Source organism: Aplidium turbinatum, chromosome 6 (genome assembly GCF_918807975.1).
Source record: "Aplidium turbinatum chromosome 6, kaAplTurb1.1, whole genome shotgun sequence".
Classification (NCBI taxonomy): domain Eukaryota; kingdom Metazoa; phylum Chordata; class Ascidiacea; order Aplousobranchia; family Polyclinidae; genus Aplidium; species Aplidium turbinatum.
Window position 1 is genome coordinate 16,682,048 of NC_137477.1, and position 27,718 is coordinate 16,709,765.

Below are 27,718 nucleotides of genomic sequence, written 5' to 3' on the forward strand. Positions count from 1 at the left end.
CTTCATCTTGACGTTTAGCATGCTCTCCTTTAAAATTCGTGAAGATTTCTTGAACTGAAGGAGGGCTTGCATCCCAAAATACTATTTTATCTGAATCATTCTTCAAGGATACATATTCATCCAGTAACCACAGTTTGTTTCTAATACCGGTACTAAGATTAGACTTATTGCTACTTACACCTTATGCTAAATATACGGTAACAAATTATTATTAAACAAATTGAATTAAAATATTGTTATTAACTATCTTTTAATTTAATGCAATGTTCAATGACTAAGCTCACCTGAAATTCAAATATACAACAATAAGCTACATAACGTCATACATACATACATACATACATTTTCCATGCTGATACATGTGTTATTGTTGTAATATCAGCTGAAGTGTATAAATAAACATTTTTTGGCTTTTACACAAAAACTTGAACAGTTAGACAAAGTGTATTGGCAACATATAGGAACTTGGATATTCTGCATCTTTTAGAAAAAATTTTTAATCTATCTCTAGTGGTTGAGAAGTTATGATAGTTTTTTCGATTTTACCCACCTCGTCATGGAAACGAGATTTAGGAGGCGTAAGAACACAGCAGAACAAAAAAAATTGTTACATTTTGATACGGTGGTACAACCACAACTTTTGGCAAAGTTCCTAAGAAATCTCAAAGTCACCAAAATTTGATATAGCCTACCCATGATGATTTCCAAATCAGCACTTGAGCTTGGTTCACAGAAAGAGAGCATCGAACCTGGATCAAGCAGTGCGTAGGTTTGCACTTCTTCGTTTCCATTACGCACCTTCACAGGGACTTTCTCAAGCTGTGAACCAAACGTGAAATTGAAAGTTGGGTTATTAGCAAAAAGAACGGAAATAGAAAGAGTGCCACAGTTTGCAGCTACACTAGGTGCATACAGCAGAGTGTGGTGATGAACATCAGAGCATCCAGATTCTTGACAAATATTCTCACTTAGTCCAATCATTTGCCACATGATCAGACACCAAGTAACGGTAGCACAACTGCTTGCTATGAACCAGGTCCCTACAGTTTCTAGATGTTTTACTTTTAAACTCTGGGCACACAAGGAGCTTATGAGTGTGCAGAAAGGACAATAATGAAGTCATCTTTTCGCAAAGACCGGGAATTTGGAAGGCTTAGACATAGACAGTGCCAGCAAACAGACTATATTTTGCTGTCGCAAGGTCTAAAAATTAGAAGGAAGATGCTTAGCTTTACTGAACACTGCATTTGCTTTCATTTCCCTCTCAGTCTCAGCTGTTAAACTTGAGAAGCCTAGGATATCGATTTTCTTAACTTAACCGGTAATATTTTAAAAGTTATTAGAATAATTTTAAAACTCGAAAACCAATCTTATTAATTTAATATCTATCTACATTATGGTTGGTGACTGCTTTTGAAATATGGCAAGTAGCCTACATGCAGACTCTCACGTAAGTTTGCTTAAACTTTCTTTATCCTTTCCACCATACATTATTTGAAATGCTTTGATAACCATCTCACTAACTTCCTTTTGTTGTGCCCAAACGTCACTCATTGTATTGGAAATGCAGCATCTCATTCGTCGCGATCAACGCCAGAAGATTGTTTTTCCCTTTACCAAATGGTGCTGATGTGTTGTCGCAACCGGAAAATACGTGAACAAAAAGGATATGTTCTCTTATGGAATCCCATTGGTGACATACTTCAGCTGTAGTTACATCCTGTAGCTGCAAACAAAGTTAGCATTTCTTTGGTAGCTTCTAAATGAAATGATCAGCTCGACGTACGTTCTGCAATAATATATCTCTTTATTGTGGCGATGTACTTCAGGCCCAGTATCCTTAATTTTGCTGTTCGAGACTTTGCTAACATCGCTTCCATTTTATCATTAAATATCTTACACAATGCTGTAATTTCACCAGAGTCCAGTTTTTCTTGAATTGCATCAGCATCTTTACAATCCAAAGATGAAAGATTACTTTTAGGAAGAAGTTCTGCGAGGATTATTGTTGTCAATGCTGATTCTGCGAGATAATGTGAACGCAGTGCTCTGGATATGGCCTTGCCAGAAATCATATGTGCAACAGTCTGCTCTGCATACACTTGGGAAAACAATTCTTCGTTTCCAGAGCCTTTCATTAAATGTCCCAAACGACCCAGAAAACTCAATAAACTGTGGAATCCCCCGACATACGATATCAAGGTTTGCATCTTGGATAATTCCTGTTGCCTTCAACCAGAGCGGTTGGTCGAATGTAACACATGGTACGACATTCAATGACTTAGTTTGTTTAATGACAAACAATAGGGTCGAATATACGCATGATTCGTCACTTGGATTTAAATCGATGTTTGGAAGGAATGTCACCATTGATTTATCCTTTACTGGAACTGCATTGGTAACACATTGCATTAACCCAGGCCAATTTGGTCGTGGATTTTCAAGAGAGCTCGAGAACCAGGCGGCATGCCAAAGAATGTTGTACTGTAGTTTACCTTTGAGAAAGAAAGATCAGTTGCCAGCAGTCGAATAGATAATTTCCCCAATACTTGGTTCCCCCATTCATTGTTCCTCTCTTCAGCTCTTTTAATCAAGCCTTCACGCGTTGGTAAAGTCTGAATTTTGCAATAGGCTCTCTTTTGGGGTGATTGTAGTCATAATTTTGACAACAAAGAAAACAGCACACATTCCAATCAAAACCGCATATGTCCGATGATGAACGTAATTTCTTGCAGGCATTTTTCCTGAACCCTTTTTCCGTGTATCCGTAAACTTCCTCCGGCAATCACGGTGGACCAAAACTTTGCCAATGTGAAGTAATTGCAGTATGAAATTTACTTTTAAATTGGTACCAACACTAACAATAATTTTATAAAAATAGAATAATTCAGTATTTGTACAGTTGATTTTCAAAAATAGCGGATAACTTTTTTCCCCAAATGATTTTAACGTGGATTTTTTTTTGGTCATTGTACACAATGAACAGAACCAATGTGCAAAATTTCAGTTTTATACCAATTAAATCACGGTAAAACTTTCATGAATCCAACCGAAACTTCTGCAATTACGCTTTGACTTCCATTGACCCACTTTTTCCCCTTCTTTTCCCAATAAAATTTGACGTTTTTGTTTGGCGAGTCGGGCGGGTAAAATTTAAAGCACAAGGACCATCCTAATGTGCAGCTCACACAAGTAATTGTCCGCGGCATATATTTGCCAACGACAAGTAGGATATTTCAGGTGTAAATTTTCTGGTTTTGTCACAAATAAGTTAAGAACATCAAGTTCAACCCTGGGAAAGCCAGTGCCAATTACGAAGACTTGAGAAGCTTGCATGAACAGTTATCTGGTCGTGATAGCTGCTTGCTGCAGAAGCTTGTTTGCGATACACTCGTAGTGGTAGTGTCCAAAATACGTAAGGCTAAAATGACAACGAAACATTTTTGAAGACGTTTAATGTTTCCTTGAATTAAAAAAAAAATGATCACTATTTTGGTAATTGTACAGTAGCCTACAATAGCCTATCACTACATAATTTTTGAAACTCGAAAGAGACATTTTATTACTGTGGCCAATTGAGCAAGGCTAGCTTGGTAATAGGGGTTTACTTCAGATCATGTTTAGATTACCCTACTTGGTCTTTTGTTCATCAAGTTTACAGGAATTTGTACTTCACAGTTTTGGTTGCGATATCATTTTCTGCTTGATATCACTTCAAATCGTGTTAAACGCCACGCAAAGCGACTGCCCTTGTTTTGTTTTCAATAAAATATTTTACTTGTTGGACTGAGCGTTGTCTTTTAAGAGTTTGGCCGATCCCTTGTGAAGGGAGTGCGGCAATGTTATTCCAAACCTTTTTCAAATAAATTTGACATCTGCAAACGTTGCATCAATGTAAAAACTAACTGCTTTAATATGTGGGCTAAAAATGCACTAAGCACTATCTCGACAGGGCGTGTCGAAACAACTTCTCACAAATCTCAACTTCGGACAGAGAAAACTTCTTTTTAGAGCTTAATCCTTGAGGTTTCGCGTACCGGTGATTGTAGAGGCTTTGAACCACTGAAGCAGGCTCGGTCACCGGGTTTGACCTTTAACTGCCACGATTTTTTTGATGTATTTTTCAGAATTTAGCTAGAGCAAGGCTTTGACTTTGAACTACTGTATTTTGAGAACGGTAACTGCGAGAAGAAAAATCAAAACATAAAAGGTGTGTAATTTTTAACAGTTTTTTAAAATATGTTTACAAATTTTGTGTATTTCTTGAAAGTGACTAAAATTTCTTACAAACTACAAAAAGTTTGCGTTTTTTTGATTTTTTTTTTTTTCGTTTAGACATCTGAAAAAATCTTGCGACTTCACCGCTAGATGTCATGCTTTTTGTAGCGAACGACAGGCACTTTTCGGCTCTGGTGCTGGTAGATCTGAGATCGATTCCAGGTCGGGTCAAACCGAAGACTTTAAAAACGGTACCGATTGTGTTCTATCCTGCATAGCGCAGTGAGAATGAGTCGGGTAATAATGTGATAACATCGTAAACCTGATATAAATTAAAAATGAGCCCTGTCGCTAAATGACCTTAGCTGTTGTAGAGCGATTACAAAAAAAAAACATACTGATATCTAATTCAATCACGAACCACACTGTAAGGAGACCGCAAAACTACGTATGTATGACGCAATTGCCAGTGTGCGATTAAGCATTCTTAAAAATTCAGTAGCCTACTTTGAATTCCATAGCGAGAATGTAGCGGTCCCAAGCAACATGTCGGCAACAGCCTTGATGGAACCGAGCTAATGCCTTCGGTAAACCTGAAGCAACTATTATTGTAACATTGTGTGAAGAAAAGTATGAAACAACGCTTGGCGTGGGTAGTAGAGCGCTACTTTTGTCGCGCCGCTACTATTTTGGTAAAAGTAGCGAAAGCGCGGCTACGTTTTTGTTGGAGTAGCAGCGCTATCTCTATTTGCAATGTAGCGGAGAGGCGCCACGTTTATTTCAGTCGCACTCCCGCGAGTTTTCTTCTTTGGAAAAGACGTGCTGAAGTCAAAGCGGGCTGGACTCAGCGACTCGCATTTTAAAATGCTTGTGTTTTTGAAATATGCGTAACAATATCTTTCACCTAGAATGTGTTTTCTATAACGACGATGAAATGGTGGTGTAAACCAGTGGTTCTCAACCGCCGGTCCGTGTAATTTTTTTGCCGGTCCGCAGAAGATCTTACTTTCTGCAAAGCTTATTTTAATGTGAAGTCATTATCATATTGTAAAATTGTGATCGCACTGTGAAACATGCACAGCTGTAAAACTGACATATCTGCAAACACGCTTTTTACATGAAACAAAATCCCACATTTTATGGCAAAAAGTGACCTTTCAATTGTGAGGTTGACTCGTTTTCTTCAAATCCAACTTCAGCAAGAGCCACAGATCAAACATCAATTTATCCGTTTTATGACGAAGTTTTAAAGGTTGTTAAAACGTTAGATAAAGTTTAATCAACGTCAGAAAACTTCACATAACAAATGGTCTGTTTCAGTTTTGTAGAAAACAAACAAGAATGCTATGAAAACCAGCCTTACCAGGAATATAAAACTTAAGAAATAAGTTCGAATGACTCGCAATAAGGTTAAGCGTACGTCGGTGAAACGACAGGTAAATAAGTTTTGTGCTATTAAAACTTTGACCACTTTCCTATCACAACAACGCATAAAGGAATGAAGGTTGATCAATTAAAACTCGAAATTCTATAAAAGTGTGTTTATCAAGGCTTTTTCAATGATTAAAGTTGGTAGATGTTGAAATCGCTGGCTCTGAAGCGGTTTGTTGGTTCTGAAACTTTACTTTTTTAACACCAGTTGTTTTATTGAAATCAGCAAGCAAGTATGAGCGACGTATCTAAAGCCTTTCAAAAGAAACGTCATTTCAGTTTTGTAAATCTTCATTATTATAGAACACAATAGCATGGAGGTTAAGTCTTGTACAGTAGATATTAATAATTTGATGATGCCAACTAACCGAGCACAGCCTATGTCAATTTTTACAAATACCGTAACTACTGTACTATTGTTGGCTTAGAGACCAATTAGGCTAAAATACAGTACATCATTTAGCAAAAGAAACAATTGCACAGTCGCACAGTTTAGAAAATATCTATTTACCGTACCGTATGCTTTTTTATAGAGAAGAACAAACAGACGCAACTGTGTGAAAGCCCGTAACGAAAGTATTTAACTCAAAGATACATTTTATCAAGACAGTTGGTTGTTCTATTTACAAAGGATTTGTTGAGAAAGATGATTCAGTTTTATCATGTGAATGAAAGTTGCAACTATCATCTCCAAGTGGATACGGAACATTTTTTTATGAATTGGTTTAGGCCTAGTAACGCCTTGTTTTTGATGACCGTTCGCAATCGAACGTTGTTTCTATATCTATTGACGTTAAATTGGTGGCCTACTATCGATAAGCTTTTTTCGTTAGGGTGTCTCAACCAACGACCATGTTAAAACTAATCGGCTTGAATACTATTCAATAGAGCGGTCAACTTCTTACATTATGATGCCATACGATAATCGTATATTTTGTCATCAAGGTTGGTGACAATTAAAGAATCAACCCCTGCACCTATGTGGTGAAGTCGGCACGAAGCCACAGTTGTTGTGTGAATGTTCTTGTGAAAACTTCTCTCTGATCGTGAAAATTTTGCGTGGCAGCAGTAGCTATGAATGGAGCTTTTTCAATGACCGCAAATAGGCCTACTTAGCAGCTAACGAACAAACTGAGATGTTGATAAGTTTTATAGAAGCAGTTTAATGGGAAACAGTTCAGCTTGTTTTTAATTTCTGACCATCCCAACGAAAACAATATATGCCAAAGGAAGCAGAGGTCTACAAAAACGTAGCCTAGAAGCGACAAAACAAGCTGAAGGTTTAGCTTTCGGTTGTGATGACTTGTGGTGTTCGCGAAACTTTAACAACAATCGGTAAAGTGCAGAAGCGTGAATCCTGTGGATAGGCTAAGATTGGCAATTGAAAAATAACTTACCGTTTTTCTAATGTTACTTGTTGTGAACCTTTGTTGAAGAATCTAGCAAGAATAACACAAGTTGTTCGCAAAGAAGTGTGAATGAAGAAAGAAAATAAGATAAAACACTCTTTGACCTTGTTTTAACGTTAGAGTGTAGCATTACAATAACGCAACATTACAAAAGTTAAGCCTGGCACAATTTTTCACTCTGTTAACCTCTGCTAACCCGAAACTAGTAATAACTTTACTTCTTGCTTGAACTGTATAAAACCTATAAAACATACATTGACTGAAAGAGGATGAGTGTAATTTTGAAAGTTAAATACGATAACAATAAATATAAAATAAAAAAATTACTGAAGTCGTATAATGTTACTTTGTGTGGGGCTACATGTTCATGAGAGGTTATTGATCTCTTTGTTTTAACTTGGTAAATAGGAGTTTGGAGCTCAAATAAAAATTGATTTTATACTTTTATTGCTTGAACTTTATCTTCAATGTAATTTAACTATGTATTAAATTAAATGTAGGCTATGTAATTTAACAATATTCTTAGTATGTGACATCAAACTTGTTTCATTCACTGTGAGACTAGCTTTCCAACTGTGTAAAAACACTTTCCGAAAAATTTATGAAAGGTTTTTTAAAAAAACGAAAGTTCTGCAAAATAGTTTATGGGAAGCTTTACAAAGTAAGCTATGGTTGTCGTCAGTGTCATCTCATCTAATTGCAAATGCAAATTAGTTAGCAGCATAATGAACAATGGTGATATTGTAATGATGATAATTGATTGATTGATTGATTGAATCTTTATCCTCGGACTGGAAAAGCTTCTTGCAGAGGTTAATCCTGGCAGTTTCGCATACTTGTAGAGGCTTTGAATCGCTGACGCAGGCCCGGTCACCGAGATTGACAGAGTGAAGTTTCCGATTGTTGAAGTCTTGTTGCCGGGGAACTATTCCATCCATTAGATGCCGCTGAATGGAGAGCAGTCCTTAACGTGCGTTGCTCAAGCGCACACCCCGAGAGTCGAACCAGCGCCGCTTGATCTTGAAGCTTCTTCGTTCCAGAAGTGACGCGCTAACCAATTGAGCTATCGGGGCAATCAATGCAACACAATGATGACGATGATGACTTTATTTAAACAATTTCTTTGCATTTGCAAGTTGGTTAGATGATGACAACATTGACGACAACCATGAATGAATATCTTTTGCAGTAGCCTACTCTATACAGATTATGTAATGCACTATCTGAGTTTAAAACATTCTATTTTCATCAGATTAAAGTATCATTTCTTTTAGCAAAAATCGTGGCTACATGGAGATGCGGCGTGTTGTCACATTTTGATTACCACTACTGTTACTGTCTGACTGAAATTTTCTAACATGTTTTTACTTTTTGCTGACTCGTATTAATAACCAATAAAAGCGTTTTGTTGCCTTGGAGAAGCAGTAGAAAAAGAGAAAGGTACGCTAAGTTAAAAAAGTCCAATGAGACAGTTAACGAGTGATTAACAGTCTGACTGAAATTCTATGAGTCAAATAAATCTGGAAAATTCTGCCAGAAGTTACAAATCAGGCCGTAGGCCTATCTCTTGGTAGCTGTAGCGGCACGGTTAGTATTAAATTTTCCATAAAGAGCTGTAATTAATACAGCAGCATTCCGAGCACGAAAGTGGTGGGGATGGCTAAAGAACAATGCTTTATACTTTTGCGTAGCAGTTTATTGCAGTAAGAAAATGAATTGACACCACCAGAACAAAAATGGAATAATCGGTCTGATGGCTAAAATCAAACCATTATTAGAATGTCTAACAGCATCAGTGGTGAAGCCAGAAAAGAAAATTTGGGGGTGCCAAATATGTGATGAATTGAAGAGAACGACAAAGTGTTTGATGTAAGACATCGCCACCTGATGTGCAGTGGCGTATCCTGGTGGCTTAAGCATAGGAAGCAATAAAGCTGGTGGGGGGTTAGAGCGTGCCGAAGGCACGCGTATTCTAGGGGGGTCCAGGGGCATGCTCACCCGGAAAATTTTTGCAAAATTACACTCAAATAATGGATTATAGCACTTTCTGGAAACACTTTCAGGGAATTATTTGTATGAAATTTATTTGCAGATAAACAGCTATTAACTTATTAAAGGTAGCTGTTACACACGAACGGGCAAAAACTGCGGCTAAAATTAGAGAACACAAAAAACTCAGCTACACAAAAATCTAACAGAGTAAGCGATTCTGAAATTGCTTCCACACATTAGTTAAAAGAAGCGTAAATTGCGTAAACTTTGCGCGATTTACGATTTGCAAAATTTATTGGTGTCTTTCTGTGTGTCTAAAACAAGTCCTGGGGGGTGTTAATAACCAGATGTCATGGAAAACGATATAAATTTATACAAATTATAGTATATTTTCAACAAAGGGTTCAACTTCGGAATCCAAACTTTGAAAATTTGGGGGGACCATGGCCCCTTTCGCCCCCCTCCTGGCTACGCCTATGAACAGCATTGCAGAACTCTGATAGAAATCAAACCGACACCCATACCAAAACATGCTTGCATTGCTTGGTATACAGTACTGATATAGTGTTAAACAGTTATATTGCAATCAGGGTTATATTGCCAAACAGTTATATTGCCATCAGGGTTACACAGATTCCGGAATCAATCATTAACGTCAGGGAACGTAGAAACGACGTATGTAAAGCTCGAAAGAACAACAGTAGCCATGCAAAAAAACTAACTAAACGTTATTCTAACATTTTCTGATGTTGTGTTTTCTTAAACGTGAACTCTAGTCATGGATTGTTTAAAAGTCACGTGGTGCTTGATCAACAAAGATAAAGATTTGGAAAATTGTCTACATCAACAAGATGGCAACAAGATGAAGAAGATGCTGAGGAGAGGTGCGCACTGAGTCGGCTTAATTTAGCTTTAAAATTTACTAAAACCTGAAACAAGTTAGTTGATTTAATGTGTGGTTTTTAGGGCTGTTGAAAACAAAATTTTTGGAAATATTCAGTTTAAAAATAAAAATAATTTTGTATCATTGTCATTGTCACCCTCAAATAAAACGCACTGTCATAAAATGAAAACTCAAGAATCTTGGAAAGCAGAAAACGCTTCGCAGTTTAAAGCAGTGGTTCTTAACCTTTTTTCAATCAAGCCACCCTTCAATAATGGTCATGTGCCTAGCGCCCCCCTAGATTTTAAATAAGTATCATACCAAAAAAATTGCATTTTTGTCTGTTTATTGTACACATCAGTGAGATACTTGACACTGCTTCTTAGCGACTACATTTTTAATGCGAGGTTTAACTCCAGAGAGTGAACAATGTAAGTCTCCTTCAACTCTTAGCCTGTTTCTGTACTTGGTCTTGATAGCAACGAGAGCAGAAAATGCAGCTTCACAAAGATACGTGGATCCAAACATTGTTAGAATTCGAAGAGCCCGAGTTGCAATAAGAGGGTAGACACTAGACAGGAAGGTAATTGGCCCAGAACGTCTCAAGGTTAGGCCACTGAGCTAAGCACTCATGTGACCTGATAAGGTGATCAAGCATTAAATAAAAGTGTAAAAAAGCAATCAAGCATTAAGTAAATAAAACAGGCCATTAGTACCGGTAATATTAAGTAAGGTGAGTCCCATACTTGATCCAAGCATCGAGGGATGAGAAAATGGGTTCTCATTACACTAAGCCTTTGGCACTAACGAGAGTAGGGTGGCCAGTTCCTTTCTCTCGGCCGCCTTTACTTCAGCAACTACGCTCACCCAATTTATTACACCCTGGGTAGAGGTGAGCGGTGTTTGTCAACAACCAGCTTAAGCCGGGAGTCGAACCAGGATTGCATGATTGGAAAGCGAGCGCCTTATCCGCTGCGCCATCTCACCGCTTGTGCTTGCGCCAATTAAGTAAATAAAACTGTAAAAAAGTAATTTGAACAAAAAAGTACAAACGAAGCAGCGTCGAGAAAATTTGATAAATCTGAAGGAGTTCTGCGCAAAATAGTTTTGTAAAGTTCTGGTCTAACTAATAAAGCAAGAATTACTGAATTAAAGTAATTAAAAAAAAATTGAAATTGTTGTAGAGCTCGCGCCCCCTCTGAGAGATGCTTTACGTCCCCCTGGGGGGGGGGGGCGCCCTCCTGGTTAAGAACCACTGGTTTAAAGCCTTGAGCCATTGCCAATTGTTATAGTCGTCATTTTATTTACGTTGGTTTTATGTAAACTTGTGACCTGCCTCACTACATAATAACATTCAGCGTTTTCTGGTACCAACGCTGGAATTGATTACCACCGCACAACGCGTGTAATCAATTAAGCGTTCTGTACCACGTTCCTTAGTTGATTGTTTTGCGTTTCTTTCTTACTATATTGCGTTGCTTTGATACACTGAATCAGTAAGTACAAGAGGTAAATGGTTTTCTCACTTGGTTGGCTACTATTATTATTGCTTATTTTATATTAAACGTCTGGAAATACAACACCAATCAAACTGCTTCTTGATATTCAAATTAAAAATATTTTGGGGATTTTCCACATTTCCAATCAATTTTCTTTTAAATAGTTTCGATTTTATCTCCACCAAAAATGGTTTTAAACCGCCCTATTGCTTTCCGCATACTTTATGTTTTAAATGCACTTGAGTCCACTTAATTACTTCATGTTTAATTGGAATAGCCAACCGCTTATGGGAGAATCTTTTATTGGTAGCCTATCAGATCCGTGGCCTGAGGCTTTCGGGGTCCAAAAAACCTCTGTTTTAAGAAATATATCTATATTTGAGCAAAACCGTCAACTGCTTGAGCGGTGTGAGGCAACTTGTAGGTTATATACAATCTTTTCTGCCGTTTTCTTTTTCAGATAAAAAAGTTTTTTGAGCATGCTTGACATTTACGCTTTTTTATTTGAACACATCAGTTTAAAAATGGCTAGCTGCGGACCTGATATTTTCGTAAAATTTACCTTTTTTTATTAATAGCCTACTGCCCGTTAAATAGACCAATTCTTGCTGGCCTTGATAAGCTACCGTTCAATAAGGCTGGTTTGACCGATTGACGATTGACGTTTCCGCCGTTTGTTGTAGATGTTTTGTGACCTGTTAATTATTCCATCCACTATCCGCTAAATACAGAGTTGTTCTTGAAGTTCGTTGCTCAAACGCACGCTCCGAGAGATAAAATAGCATTGCCTAATCTTGGCGTTATTTTGTTGTTGCAGTGTAGAGAGCTTTTCTAACCTAGCTATCGGTTGGATTAATCGATAGTTCAACAAAAAAGATTTTTATGCCGCCTAGTCCGTCCATGTATCATTTTTTTTAAACCTGTTTCAGTTTCTTTATCTATTTGATAAGATTGAGTGTATATCGATCTAAATGGTTGACTACACCAGCCTACTAATCTCCAGTTCTTCTTTTCTTGTGACGCATGACATGGACTCCCTGTTGTACTTCACACATGCACACTTTGTAAACAATCTAAACAAAAGCACTTCATGATCAGGAGCAGATCCAAACGGGTTTGGAGAAGATTTTGGATGTTCATATCTATGCATGGCCATCACAGCACGAAACCAGAGACTGGTGAGTGATGAATTACCATACAAAATTTGAAAAGTTATTTTTAGTGTTTTAAGGCAAACTTTATCACCTAACCTTGCGATGGTCCAGTTTTCACTTTACAAGTATGTGAAACTGCAAAGATTAAGCTTTAAAGAAGCTTTATCAGTCCGAGAATAAAGATTTAATCAATCAATCAATTATTGACCGAATAACAATTTTATTAACAGTTTGATTATTTCTCTACTGGTCAACGACTGGTTGTTGAGCCCTGGCCTGCAAAAATGCAAGATGTGATACTGATAAGAAAAATCTGCGAAGCCTTGCTCATCAAACCTTGCAATCAAGATTTGAACAGACAGTGGGTTTTTGCCGGAGGAACATCTTTCATGTTACACTTTCTCAATTAGATCATGACATATTGTGGTTTTATTTGCTTTTTTTAACGCATTTTTTTTCTTCCACTTTGTATTTCTGTCAGTACAATGTAAATCAGTCTTGCAAATGCTTGTAAAAGGCTTGATGGATATCCTTCTTCCTCTTGCGTTTGAGGCCGCCGCAGGTTAAGTTGTTATATCCAGGCGCAGCAGCCAATGGATTGTGTGTTCATCAAGCGTTGTTCAGTCTACAACTCTACATATTTGTCTTTGGGTCGGTATACAGAACATGGGTAGAGAATGTGGAATGCAGTCTGAAAATCTGAGCTAATGCACAAGATGGTGTCGGCGAGGCCCCATTGGAACATGTTGCTATTGAAACGACCCATCCCAGTTCGCAAACGATTGAGCTTCACCCAATCCTTCCGAGTTAGTTCTGCTTCTGGTAGAGCATTGGTATTGTGAAGGACCGTGAATTGAACTGGTCTCGGGTCTTCTTTCCATTCACTATCACAAATTTCGGAAATGTAGAAGTTGGAGTTGCAGATAGCAGCAGCTTGGTGAGAAAAAGGGCGTCGAGATTTCAAGCGCTGGGGTTTCGGAGGTATGAATTTAGGACCATCTGGTTGAGGAGGAGGTCATTCCTTGACATAGCTTGTAAAACTTGTCTATGTAAGTGATTTTCCCTACGGTGTCTAGCTGGAGCAAAGCCTGATAGTACCGGCAGAAAGTCAGTGGGAGTTGGAAGCAGGCAACTGGTGATAATTCTCATGGTGGTGTTAAGGGCAGTGTCAATTTTGCTAAAGTGTACGCTGCGGTACCAAGCGGTAGAAGCACATTTGGAGGTGCTGAGTGTGGAGGTACTAGCACTTTAGAGTTCAGAATATTCCAGCTAAGTATCTCAACAAGTTGTTGTGTGCTGATAGCTTAAAATAGAGGGCTTCAGCGTGTTGTTTGTACGTCAATTGCCGATCGAGCTTCAATCCTTGGTAAGTGGGTTGCAGCGGACGCTGCTTTTCAGCATACAGGCTCATACGTAGCCATCAGTGGGATGACGACATTCCTGGGCGAACTCGGCAAGGAATGATGGGACACGAGGTCGACTTTGCTGCTGTATATCCACTGACTCAAATCCAACCAAGTAGTGCTTGCTCACAAGTATATTTGTTTATGATTTTAATCTTTGACTAATCTTTGATCCAGTAACACAAAAGGTAAGAAAAGAAAACACCCGAATGGTAATGTTCCACCACCGAAAACTGGACATAAGGTATTGTCGCTTTTACATTATTAACAGTCTTGAGTCAGAAATCATAGCTGCTGCACCAAAATCATAGCATACAGACTCTGAATATAATACTAAACTGATTCAAACGTTATATTAGCGGCAGCAGAAGTAGAAGCAGTAGCGACAATAAAACTGATACATTGATATCTGACATCAAGTAGCCTACAGGCCTACTGACATACTGATACTGTTTTTTTTTAGTACTGATTTTTGCAACTGATTTTAAAATCATGATTTAAGCTTCTTTAAGAACGGTTCTAGTTTGGAATAGCGAATTTTACATACGATCATACAACGCAACACGACTGCAAATCTACATAACGATGAACCATGGTTGGAATTCGGCATAGCGCCTTACAAAAGGTTGATTACTGAATTGAATTCCCTAGACTTGCAAAGCAGTTCGCGGTATGTGCTCAAAGGCCAGAACTTTCTGGAACAAGTCTAATGACGTGGAACGTGGCGTCAGAGACAAAGCTCTCTGTCGCTACATGGAGCATGAGTTGCGGAACACCGTTTCTTAAGCAGTGGGGATGGCTGTACTGTCCATTACTGGTTTTCAGCAAGAAGGTCCAATTTTCCAAAATATTTGTGAGTAATCGCACTACATCTTTGTCTGGGATCATGCGGAAGAGCCTAAGTGTTAACCCTTGGTGCCACACAGTGTCATAAGCAGAAGTGAGGTCCACCAAGATGTCCTGCGTGTTGCCCTTCTCGAAAATTTCCTCAATATCCTCAGTCAGCTTTATTGCTTGATGAGTAGTGCAGCGTCCGCGCCAAAATCCAGCTTGTTCTTTAGGCAGCGGAGGATCAACAACTGGTTCGAGTCTAGTTAGCTATAGAAGCCTTTCTACTGCAGAGGTGGGCAGTACCGAGTACAATTGTACCGCGGTACTTTTTGTGTACCTGTACCGGTACTGCGGTAATTTTTGAAATTTGTATCGGTTGTCTAAATACCCGGTACTTTTATCGGTACTTTTTTTTAACAATGTTAACTCCGTAACAATTTAATGTGTAACGATTTAATCCATGAACGAAAATGGCGTGAAGAGAAATCATCATGAACGAAAATGGCGCGAAATCGCGAAGAGAAATCATCTCTTGCTGCATCTATTACTGATTTTCAAATGTTATGGGCCCCTGTTTAATCTTTAGAGATTAATGTTGAACAGAGGTGTAACAAGTAGTCCATTTGAACAGTCAAGTAAAAGTACAGTAACTAAAAGTAATTTGCGTTCTTCTGGTGACTATTTACTAGGTTACCTCCTGATGTTAAAGATGATAACTAGCTTTTGTATTTCCGACGTTTCGTCAGTCAGCACGACTGACTTTATCAAGGTGGCTAAAACAGGTTAACACAACCTGTTCAGCAACGATGGCACAACACAAAAACGTACTGATAAAATGAATAAAGTAAGCAGCAAGAATCAGAATTAAAACACGCAACAAGATACCTAGAGGTTAAACTGTTTAACCTCTTTGTATTTATTCAGTTTAACCTCTAGGTATCTTGTTGCGTGTTTTAATTCTGATTCTTGCTGCTTACTTTATTCATTTTATCAGTACGTTTTTGTGTTGTGCCATCGTTGCTGAACAGGTTGTGTTAACCTGTTTTAGCCACCTTGATAAAGTCAGTCGTGCTGACTGACGAAACGTCGGAAATACAAAAGCTAGTTATCATCTTTAACATCAGGAGGTAACCTAGTAAATAGTCACCAGAAGAACGCAAATTACTTTTATTATAAAATGCCTGGTGAACAGTCTCTCTCTATTTTTAGTACAGTAACTGATGGTCAATTCTAATTCGTTACAATTACAAGTAGAAAGTGCCAGAGCACATTATCACTCAAGTAGAAGTAAAACAGTAGGGGAGGATGAGGTAAGTTGAGCCACTTTTTACTTAAACGCTTCTACTAAGAAAACCGCTTGGTTTACAATAAAAGTGAAAGTGGCAGCATAATGGTTGATGCTTTGGCCTTAATTTAACTAAAAAAATTTTTTCATAACTCATAAGAATATTGAAAAAAAACATGCTTTAGGTATTACGTCATTTTGGCTCAACTTACCTACCCCACGTGGTAAGTTGAGCCGGGGTGTGAGGAAAGTTGAGCCACTCATTTTAGTTCAATAACAAAAGCTGTAGCGATGGTAGCCTACATTACAAAATGCTATGCAATACATGTATTCACGAAATTATTGCCCAAATATTTGTCCCGAATTGTAACATGGACTGTGACGCAATGGTGACGTCATCATTGCGATGCACTGTCATGCTTGAGCAACAATCTCTCATTATTTTTTCTCTATTTACTAACTCGTGTTTTGCTGCTCGGCGAAAACGTGGTTCGGCCTTTTACGATGTGATAAATCTATCGGACGGACGTATTAGAGTGTGCAATGACTATTCCACATCACAATTATTGAACCCGTCTCTTTTTGACAATATACAATCTTAACTCAACACATGTGGAACTTGAGTCGAAAGTTAGAAAGAAGACAGGTTGGGTAGTAGTTAATACATAGCTGCTACCAGAAAGAAAGAATAACATGTAAAAGGATAAATTTTTTTTGTTGTGACCAGGGCCGGATTTAGCTGATGGGGGCCCGGGGTACTTTTAGATCGGGGGGCCTCCCTGCAATAAATTTTTTCAAGCCTACGGCGCGAAAAACCACCTCTGCGTTTACAGTAGCATCAATCCAGCACTGCACAGCATTTTGCAGAAACTTCAAAGGCTGAAAGGAAGAAAAAACAACACAAAATCACATTTTTTCCACGTAGGGGGGCCCTTCAAAAGTCGGGGGGCCCGGGGCACCTGCCCCCTCTTTCCCCCCCTAAATCCGGGCCTGGTTGTGACTGTTCGACTGTGAAATTGCGCACTTCTCAGCCAACAAATCTGCCACTTTTTCGTTGATTAAATGTCAACAGACGTTGAATCAATGTAGTAGGCTACTAGCAGATCGTGTCAACTGACCTGCAGAACAGAAAATAAAACGATGAATTATTACACAATCTTGATTAAATAAACCTCCAAATGTGAATTTTCTAAATCAATTTCCGTTGTCTGTCAGATCTAAACTTTTTCCATATGCCACTGATCAAGAGAGCATGGAAACCTGAATTTCTGCTGACGGCAGAAAGTTTCTCCAAGTGGTCGTGTGAGGAAGCTTTAACGACATCCTCTTTAAGAAAAGCACACTTATCGTTTGCATTAAAGACAAAGGACAACTTTTCCTCGGACTTTCCAGGCACTTTTCTTAAAAAGTTGGCCTCAATTTCTCCATCTTCATTGAAGCATTCGATTTTACCAATGTAATGCACAGGTCGGGTTTTCCCTTGCATCTTGCTAGTAGGCTGCAAGTTACACTACAAATAAATTAAAACTTTAATAGACCAATGGACAAATTATTTTTTCCAGAGATTTAGACTATTAAAGAGTAAAATACTCTTTGTTATCTATTTAATGACTACATATATCATTACTTAACACTGGCAGCTGAAGTGAGGTAAGTTGAGCCACCGGCTCAACTTACCTGTACATCACTGGCTCAACTTACCTCAAGGCCGCCATTAAACGTTAAACGGGAATTTCTCCAGTCATATATGAGCTAGCAACCTCACTTTAATAGTTTCTGAATAAGCTAACATTAGTGATTAGTGTTAGACATTTCAATATTGGTGAATGCCACGAACATTTTGTAAAACTCCAAAAATATTTTTTTTCAAAAAGTTCAAAAAACTTCCTAAAATCACTAAAAACAGTTTTTCTGTCTTTCTACAAGACAAAGACCTATAATCTTTACAGAACAGCTCTATATAAGATAAACGGTCAGGTAGGTGGCAGTAGAAAGTTGATGCGATTTTTATTTTTTGAGTTACGGGGGGTGGCTCAACTTACCCACTGGCTCAACTTACCTCACCTTCCCCTACTGATCTTTAAAATTACTCAAGTAGAATTAGTAAATTTTGCAGTCAAAAAACAAACATTTTTGACAAATTTCATCAAGTTTTAAAAAAATGTTTCAAAATCTCAATATTTTTAGTCATAAAATATCTCACTTAATAGTTTAATTTTTAATGAATATTTTAGGTCTCAGGAAGATAAACTTTTCGTTTTAACAATTCTTTTTAACAAAACTTTTCATTTTTAACAATTTACAAATGATACCTTTTTAACTTATTTTTATCAAAGTTACCACTTTCAACTAGACAAAATATAAAATTACTCGAGTAACGTTACTTTGGCATAAAAACTAACTAAACAAGTGAAAGTAGAAAGTAATGCAAAATAAAACTACTCAAAAAGTAGGCTACTAGTTACTGAACATTACTACTTATCATAAAAGTAAAAAGGAATTATAGTGTCACTGTCTTTTATTTTTTGCAACTTGCTTTTATGTTTATGCTAATTGCAAGCCAGTCCATTTTAGATGGATACCAGTTTTTTTTTGTTTTATTGCTACTTAAATAACACTACTTTCATTACTTTACACCTCTGATGTTGAATGGCCTTTACTTCCAATAGCTTTCTATACGGCATGTTGGGTTGGCCCTTAACTATAAGTCTATAAACTAACAAGTATTAATATGCCTACCTTAAATTTATACATTTATACTGAGCAAAATCAAGAGACTTGTGACTTTATTTTCCGATCTGTTCCATTCAGCTTTGCGTGCCTACCAAAGGGCTGGTTGAGCAGTCTTTGTGTAGAATATGAACATCGTCATGTCGGGTTGCTGTTACTTGTTAATATAATTGGGATGGAGATGAATCGCGTTTGTGGTTTTAAATGTAAGATTATTTCGATTACAATCACAAAACAAAATTTATCATTCTAAGTCTTGTAACTTGTATTTAAAAAAGTACCTTACCGAGTAGCCTACCGTACTGGTACCGCGGTACTTTTTAAAAATAGTACCGGTACCGGTATCGCGGTACTATTTTTGACCAGTACCGAGTACCGGTACAGCGGTACTTTTAAATTGTAGGCTACCGTGCCCCTCTCTGCTTTCTAGGATCGTATATGAGACACAGAGTAGTGATATCGGGCGATAGTTTTTGAGATCATAATTTGGTTTGTTTGGTTTAGGTAGTGCCACTACAGTGGCTTTCGCCAGGTTTTTGGTATGGCCTGTAAAGTCAGGCAAGCAGAATAGAAGCTTTTTAACCATGTCAAACATTTGGTGTCACAGTGCTTAAGAAATTCTGGAGAGATGTTATTAGGCCCCTGTGTTTTCCGCTTTTAACTTGCTTAATGACAGATGCAAGTTCTTAGCTTAACAGATAGCTAACAGCTTATAGCATGGAGGGCTTTAGCGTGTTCTTAATAGGTCAATTGCCGATCGAGTTTCACTTCTAGGTAAGTGGGGCATAGGTTGTGTGGTAAAGAGTTTCTATTGAGAAAGACCGACAATTGACACGTGGATTCCCTGTGGCACAGGTGAAAAGGTGTGACGGTGATCTTTGCCAGGCTCAATTTCAACTTCCACAACCTGATAGTCTGCGATTTAGACGATGTCGTCTGTGAATGATTCCTCTACCACATGCCAGTACTTGTTAGAATGGAGTGGTGCCAGATCATCAGCATAGCCATATCATATGGTTATCCGAAATTGTTTTTCGCACTTTTTTTCTTTGATGATATCACAAATGCTGTGTTGTTGCTTGATTTTGTGTGTGCTAGGAAGAAAAGTTTTGTAGGCAACTACATTTACTTTTTTGGGTTCATTCTAAATATAACTTTAATGTAGTGGTCATCCAATGACATAGTACTAGTTTTTCTACATCAAAAGCTGTCATATCAAACAAATGATCTTATTGACATCCATCAGGTGACAATGCTGCTTCAAGCTGGAGCGTGCACAGATCAGCATGTGTGGAGAGATTCATGTAAATGTCACTTGCACGAATATCCGTTACAAATTGCTTCTATTCAAGGGTGTGTTTCTTTAGTCAAAGTAAGTGTCTCCGTACCTTAGGGTGTAAAAAATATATAAACCTTAAATGCAATTGTTTCTTAATTATGGTAGAACTTTGTGTGTTATGATTTAGAAAATATACCTTCTTTAACCCCAAACAAACTGACTAAGTCTTGATAGGGGATTCCTGGTAGTTTCGCATACTTGTTGAGGCGTTTGACGCAGGGCCGGTTACCTAGATTGGCAGAATAAAATTTCCGATTGTTGAAATGTTGTTGTCGTGGAATTATTCTATCCTCTAGTTGCCGCTGAATGGAGAGCAGTCCTGAAATGCGTTGCTCAAGTGCACACCCCGATAGCCGAACCAGCGCCGTGTGATCTTGAGTCGAGGGCGTAACCCACTGAGCTAAACGGGTGGACAATTCAAAGGCATTCGATTCAGTTTTTTTTTTCATAAAAATCTATGGTCCACATTAGCGGAGTTGAGTGTCCCTGGAAAGTGAAGGTATGCTGACGAACGTCAAAGAGAGGGAGCTTAGCAAATATGGTCATTGGAAAAGAAGTGGAGATAGTTTGGTTTCAGCTACTATCGAAGGAGAGGTTTGTAAAAATGGTAAACTTGAAAGAAAACAGAATGGATGGATTACGGTAGACAATGTTCTCGATTACAGAGGTAGACTCGACCGGAAGAGAAAAGCTGCTCTGTAAAAAAATGTCTACGGCCCTCCATAGGGCTATAGCCTACTGAACTGAATTGGTGTTAGGTAATAATTGATGACAACTAAACAAAATCATATTATTACTTCAGACATTGCTAGACCACGGCGCAAATGTCAATATTGGCCAAGACTCAAGGATTGGAACTCCATTGCATCTAGCCGCGAGGATGGGACACAACGAGGTGAGACACTATTCATATGGCAGTTTTGTCAACATCAGTTGCCAGTATAATTGGCCAAATGATGAGACAGAAAGAAATCATGTTGTTTCTGAAAATATAGGCTACATTCAAGGACAACCGAGAACTAATAAAATTACGGTATATCTGAAAATGTTGTATTATCAGAGAACCAGAGAAAATTTTATAAAAGACCGTAGAAAATAAACAGTTTCTGTATTGTAGCCAGCAGCGTAAACAGCGTGTCTAATAGATGCATTTAAACTTTTTAATTTACATTTTAATTTTAGAGGGCCAAAATCGTTATAGGGGCTCGGCAACTTGAAGTAACTTACTGTAAGTACAGCATAATCTTTTGCTATATAGTGCGTTTGCATTCAGTCTTCTTCAGGCTTTTTCCTCAGTGATTCAATCAATGTTTACTAATGTCTTGAAGCAGTTCTTATCATTTTTTAAGAGGCTTCTTATTTTGTTAGAGCTGTCTTATTTGGAAACTCCGGAATCGAATGGGTAGGCTACTGGGCCCAAATTACTGTTTCAACAGTTTTGATCAAAACTTAACTGAACACAAATTGGGCCATGAAATCATGTTGATTTATATTTGTGTAGTTAATAACGCTACTTTTACTACCCAGTACCCAGCGTTGTTTAGTATACGCTTTAATGCAATAGATTAAGTTTCGCATTTAGCAGTTCGCCGTAGCAATGACTAGGGAACTGTGTTTCGAAAGCTAGTGCAAACCGCTACTGCCACAGCGAACCCGCAGCATCAAGTTAAAACAGGTCGTTTGTAACTAAATTTGTAAAGTATAGCCTATATGCTTTAATATTTAACCTAACAGTAATTATTTCTTAGCCAAATAGGCTAGTCAAAAAATATATACAATTTTAGCGATATTTGCACCCCACTTAAACTGACTTTGCGGCTTACCAGAAAAGTACTTTATAAGCTGCGTTCATCGCTCTGACGTTCGGCTTAAATCGACGCAAGTTTTACTTTTCCTTATCACTGCAGGTTGTGAGTCTATTGCTGCTGAGAGGGGCGGATATAATTGCCATCGACCGATGCTTGAATACTCCTTTACATGCTGTAGCTTTGTGTGGATACACGGGAACGGCCAGCATCCTCATTCAGCAGAGGGCGCCAATTAACGTTCGAAATTTGGACCTTTCTACCCCGCTCCACAGCGCTGCTAGTAGTGGGTGCCTCAAAATGGTAAACTTGTTGTTAGAGCACGGAGCCAACCCTGACCTGGTAGATGCGAGGAACAAAACTGCTTTGGACGTCGCCAAACAAGCTGATGTAAAAAAACTACTTTTTGACTATCAAAACTCTGTTGAACAAAGACGTGTAGGCCTGCATATTTCAAAAGATGTTTCAATACGGCATATAGGTAGAAAAGATTTATATAATAACAATTTCAGCATTTCGCATAAACTGTGTTGTTTAAATCAGCAATCTGATGCAAACGTTCACGATGCACAAAATGAAAATGTGTGTGACATCCATACGCAGATAACACAAGACCATCCTCACGTTATGCAGAACAAAGATGAGATAATGCATCTTCGTGTACACGATTTTAAAAAGGAGAATAAAAATGTTTTTCCACACTTTCAACAGAACCATAAACATGTTGATTGTGGAAAACTTCTGGATAGTTCACATAAGGGAAACACCCAGCCTATGAAAAAGTTTACTGGTTTTTCTCCTCTGAAATACAGTCACAGCAAATTCATTGAAACCTGCACCGTGCCGGTGCGCAATATCTATTCTAGACATTTGTCACACGTAAAACCTGCATGCAACCAGGAAACATCGCTACCGGTAAGCGCTGACATCTCACGACAAGACACGTTGCACGCACAACACCTGACACAAACATCCAACCAAGACGCAAAACTGTCACAAGAAGTTGCGACCGGGCCAAATGCCACTCGTTGGAATACTAGCCTTGAGGATAAGAGCATCGACTATTGGAAGATACGCCGGCATGAATCACTCCACCATCGGCGGCATCAGCCAATTCGAAGAAAAATATCTTTTGCATAAAATTTGCATGAGCAGAAAAATGTTGTTTTGATTTTATTTCATTTTTTGAAGTAGACAATTTGGCAAATAAAATTAAGTTTGCAGATAGGCCTACTGGATAATAATGGTTACCCTTACCGAAATATCTCGTCCTGTTGCTCAACACAACAAACTCCTGTCCTGTTGCTCAAGTTTTTTGCTCTTGACAATATCAAACTGAAGATGCTTTAAAAGCGAAATCGATATTTGATTACAAAACAGAGGCTCTTTCTTTGTTTCCACAAAATAAGAGTTAAACTGACTGGTAAAGCGGTGGTCGAATAAATTTGTGGCAGAATACGGTGCGATACTGATGAGCCCAGCCTCATGGGCGAAACACGTGTCTATCGCTGTCAATTCTTGCTACAAATCGGCTGCCGAGAAACATATGGTACACTGTTTGTTGTTTTGAGCAACAGGACGAAACTAATGATAAGAGACAGTCAACCGCTTCAAGTGGACAGTTTGCTGGGTGGTTCACTAAAAACAGAAAAGCTTATTAGCCAACCTACCGAAATAGGTAAATGAGACAGAAAGTTCGTTGGTAAAAAATTTCGCGACCGGGTCTGCATCAGTGATTCAAAGCCTCTACTGTCTTCCCAGTTCGAGAATAAAGATTCAATCAATCAACCGAGCAGTGTTTATTTCAGAATATTGCATTATTTTGTTAGTTTTTTTTTGTAAAACATAAAAGTTTTTTACTCCCTTCATCCACTTTCCAGAACCATGTAGGCCCTATGCTTAAATTCGCTGGTTAGATGAACAATATGTGGTTGAACGAGCAAAGCGAGCCAAAATGAAACAAAAAATTAAATGTTTCTTGTGCAAGTAAAATCATAAACCGAAAAACGCTGCACACACTGAATTGCGTGGGCCCCTAGCCGGAGGTTTGAGAAGCAGTACATACGGCCTTGCATGATTTAAGCCAGTGATTATTGAGCTTTCGTAGCAGCTCTTTTTAAACCACCAAAAACATACACCTCAAAATAAGTGGACCCCCAAACAGCTGTCCTCTCTCGGTCGCGAGGCAAGGGGGGCGGTTAACACAGCCCTGTGTGTACTGTGTAGGTCTTTATTAATTCGACCTGGCAAATGCACCATAAATTAAGCTACTATACCACCTTAAAACGAAGAAAAGAGCCCTATAATACATCGACACTCTGCACCACTCCCAATTGCACATGCTTAGGAACTGCGTTCCCAAACCTCGTAACAAACCACTGATATCGGGGGCGTAGCCAGCACAGAATTTCGAAGGGTAAGGGCATACGAGTATTGTTGCACATGTCTGTGAACCGGTCAGCGTGTCGCAGAAGGTGACACACCCAGAGGGGCTGAAGGGCCTCTCAATAAAAAAAAATGGAAAAACACCGTAAACTTGCGTATTCTGAGAGTAGTTTACTTTTAGCTTTGCGTTGTAATACGACGTCACTACTACCCAGCTTTATATCGTAAATCACCTACGAAGCTTGGCAGTGTGACGTCACAGCCTACAGATGGCACATTGAAAAACCCGATAGCAGCAAGAGCGTTGTCTAAAATCTGAATACTGAAAAATTTGCAGGAAATACATATTTTTTCATAAACTGATGTTCAGTTTTTCAATAACTTGCACGTATGTACAAAAATATTTTTGGGAGAGGGAGGCAATTACTTTTTTCTTTCTACGCCCCTGGTGAACATGCATTATTAGGACAGATCAATCTAACTATACTATACTTGTAAAATAAGTAGGGGAAGAAAAGATAATTTGATATGGAAATTAATTTGATACACCCCCTTACAGAAATATACAAAAAATATTAGTCGAAAATACTGTCATCAAGTGGAAGATCTGTGAAAATAATGCCTACAAAAATGACACCATGCAGTTAACTCGTGCTTTTGTGGCATAAAATTGGAAAAGTGTGTTTTTTGAGTGTTATAGTAAAATTTTTAGATCATGACTATTTTCTTTTGGAAAATTGAAGAAAAGTTCTACAAAGATGAAACCAAACTCATTTAACAGTTCATTGATAACGCTTTAAGGCAGGGGTCGGCAACCTACGGCCCGCGGGCCGGATCCGGCCCGCCAAGCAAAATTATCCGGCCAGCAGCATTTTTGCAAATTGTAGTTGGCGGGCCAAAACGAACATCCCATTATTTTATGCTGCCATTTGGTTTTACATAACAGAATTAAGATTACTAAATGTTATGTAAAACTTTCGCAATTTTTACTTTTCCATATTTATCCGTAACGCTCACTTGTAATCACGTAGCCTGTGTACTTATGCCGCAACAATGCTTAGTTAGGGCATTGTCGCCATTTTGAATTTCCTTGATATTCTTTCTCTGCGAACTGCATTTTAGAGAGAGCGACGTTGCAGGCCTGACAGATAGTTTGATAGATTTGAAGTTTTAAGAATTAGTTTGTTTGAAGGTTGATAATTTAGAAATATGTGTAGCTTAGGAAGCAGGAATTGGCCTTTTTAGTGACAGCCGGTCCAGACTTTTAAATTACTTTATTTTTTAGAGTTATAATTTACTCCCAGTTCCATTTTTTCCGTTTTTTCAACAAGTGATTCTTGTCTTTGAAGAATTTGCTACTTGTTAGAATCCACCAAGCATAGGAAATTATTACAAAGCGCCTTTGTACCCGCGACCTATCGATCACGGGTCGCTTTGTTATAGTAAACTAGGTTTGGGGCAAAATTTAGCTTAAGCTTGCAGAAGGTAGCATCAAGGTACTTGGCAGTTTCACCTTGAAGTCCGGTTATATTAGCCTATTTACTGCATGCTAGTTGCAGGCTACATGAGTTGCGTTAGTAATAGTCAATTAACCGTATATTTAACGGCAAGTTGAGAACACAACTTACTGATGACCACTTGCAAGATGTTATGATTCTTGCCTCATCCAACCTATCACCTGACCTTCAGAAACTTTCTAGCAGGAAACAACATCAAATATCACATTAATGTTGTGCTGTCAATAAATAAAGTACTTGGTGTTTTTCGTTACCAATTGTTACTATTTTTCTTTATATAAATCTATATAAGCCTATAGTAGCTAAATATGGAGATACTCTGATAAGAACGCCAATTTTAACAATATTATGAAAAGTAAAGAAAACGGAAGTGCAAATGGAAAACTTGTACGGCCCGTTGACATCTGCGCAGTTTTGTTTTGGCCCGCGACTGAAGAAAGGTTGCCGACCCCTGCTTTAAGGCATAAGTTTATGTTACGTTTTTTTTGCAATGTGCATTCAAGCATACAAAAATCAGAAGTTTATAAAAAAAAATTAAAAAGGTAAATTGATGCATGTGCAGACGGTACATTGATACAGTACAGTTATTTGCAAAAGTATTGGACCACTAATGTAAAAACTAGACATTTGGCACAAAGCATCCCTTTATAAAAACAAATACCACTTCAATGTTGTCAAATCGTATAAAAAAGTAAAAAAATGCACAGAATATCGGAAATCATAGAAAATAGTAATCATACAGAGAAAATTTTTAGTATTTTGTGTGGCCTCCATGCACTTGTATGACGGCTTGTATTCGGCGAGGCATGCTAGCCACAAGTGAGGTGCAGTATTCTTCAGAGATATTATTCACCCATGCTTCTTTAATTGCAGTGACTAATGCTACAGCAGATTGTGACGCTATGAACAGGAAATTTATCTTTCGTTTCTTCTTGTTCAAGCTTTTTCAATATATTTCATTCATTCATCTTCATCTGTGTCACATTTCGATTTGTATGGCTAATAGGGGGAAAACGATTAACGAACTGCCGAGCATTATTGCTATATCTTATCATAAAACTTTACAAAAATTGGCCTTTCAGCAACAAAAGTTCCCTTTTTTCATAATCCTGCCCCTCCACTCAAAAATCGTCCCGGCTCCCCCGTGTAGCTTACAAGGTGCTCGATTAGGTATCACAACGTTACCAACAGCAGACCACAAACGCTCGCTTGTGGTGGAAGTGGCTAGTATAGCCAACAAAATCTGTGCCAATTAAACCACCATTGGAAGGTGAGTTTGATGCACTTTCCACCATTGTTATGGTCACTCGTTTGTTGGTATCTAGCCTACTCGCGTTTCCAAAACCGTTGCAATTCGCTTTCCTACAAATTTTTTTTATTAGTCACTTTTGTGATAAAAATATTAACTAAACAACATTATCTACCAAATAATATCCAATGTACTGACGCAAAGAATAGACACGCTGGATGAACACCCAATTCACTGGCTAGAGTTGCCAGATCAAAAATAATTCTACAGGCAAACTGCAACAAAATACAAATGTTTAGACGTACTGCACTACAAGGATTTTTGATCTTTTTCAAATATTATGGAATAAATCTTTCCAGATTTGGAAATTTCTTTAATTCAAATTTTTTTTTCTTAAATAAAGTTTTTTCCCCCTAAATTTCGCTAATTTGAGGTTAACATTCTTTTCGGCAAACTAATGGAAAATGGAAACCGGGCTAAGGCAACTAAGACGAAGAGAAAAGGAGTGCCTCGTAAAGCCTAGATTTTCTCACTTTGTAAGTTGCGATTATTATCAAACCTTCGAAAAACATGATGCAAATTCACTTT

The 27,718-nt window shown here is 38.2% G+C and overlaps 1 protein-coding gene across 1 annotated transcript; it reads left to right on the forward strand.

Annotated features, from left to right (window-relative positions):
- The first annotated feature begins 9,828 nt into the window (after window positions 1-9,828).
- Window positions 9,829-23,127, forward strand: LOC145772446 (uncharacterized). Its single transcript, XM_082584324.1, has 5 exons — window positions 9,829-9,934; window positions 12,531-12,610; window positions 20,082-20,207; window positions 20,977-21,069; window positions 22,082-23,127. Exons 1-5 carry the CDS (start codon window positions 9,829-9,831, stop codon window positions 23,117-23,119), a joined length of 1,443 nt encoding a protein of 480 aa, XP_082440450.1. The 3' UTR covers window positions 23,120-23,127.
- The last annotated feature ends 4,591 nt before the right edge of the window (window positions 23,128-27,718 follow it).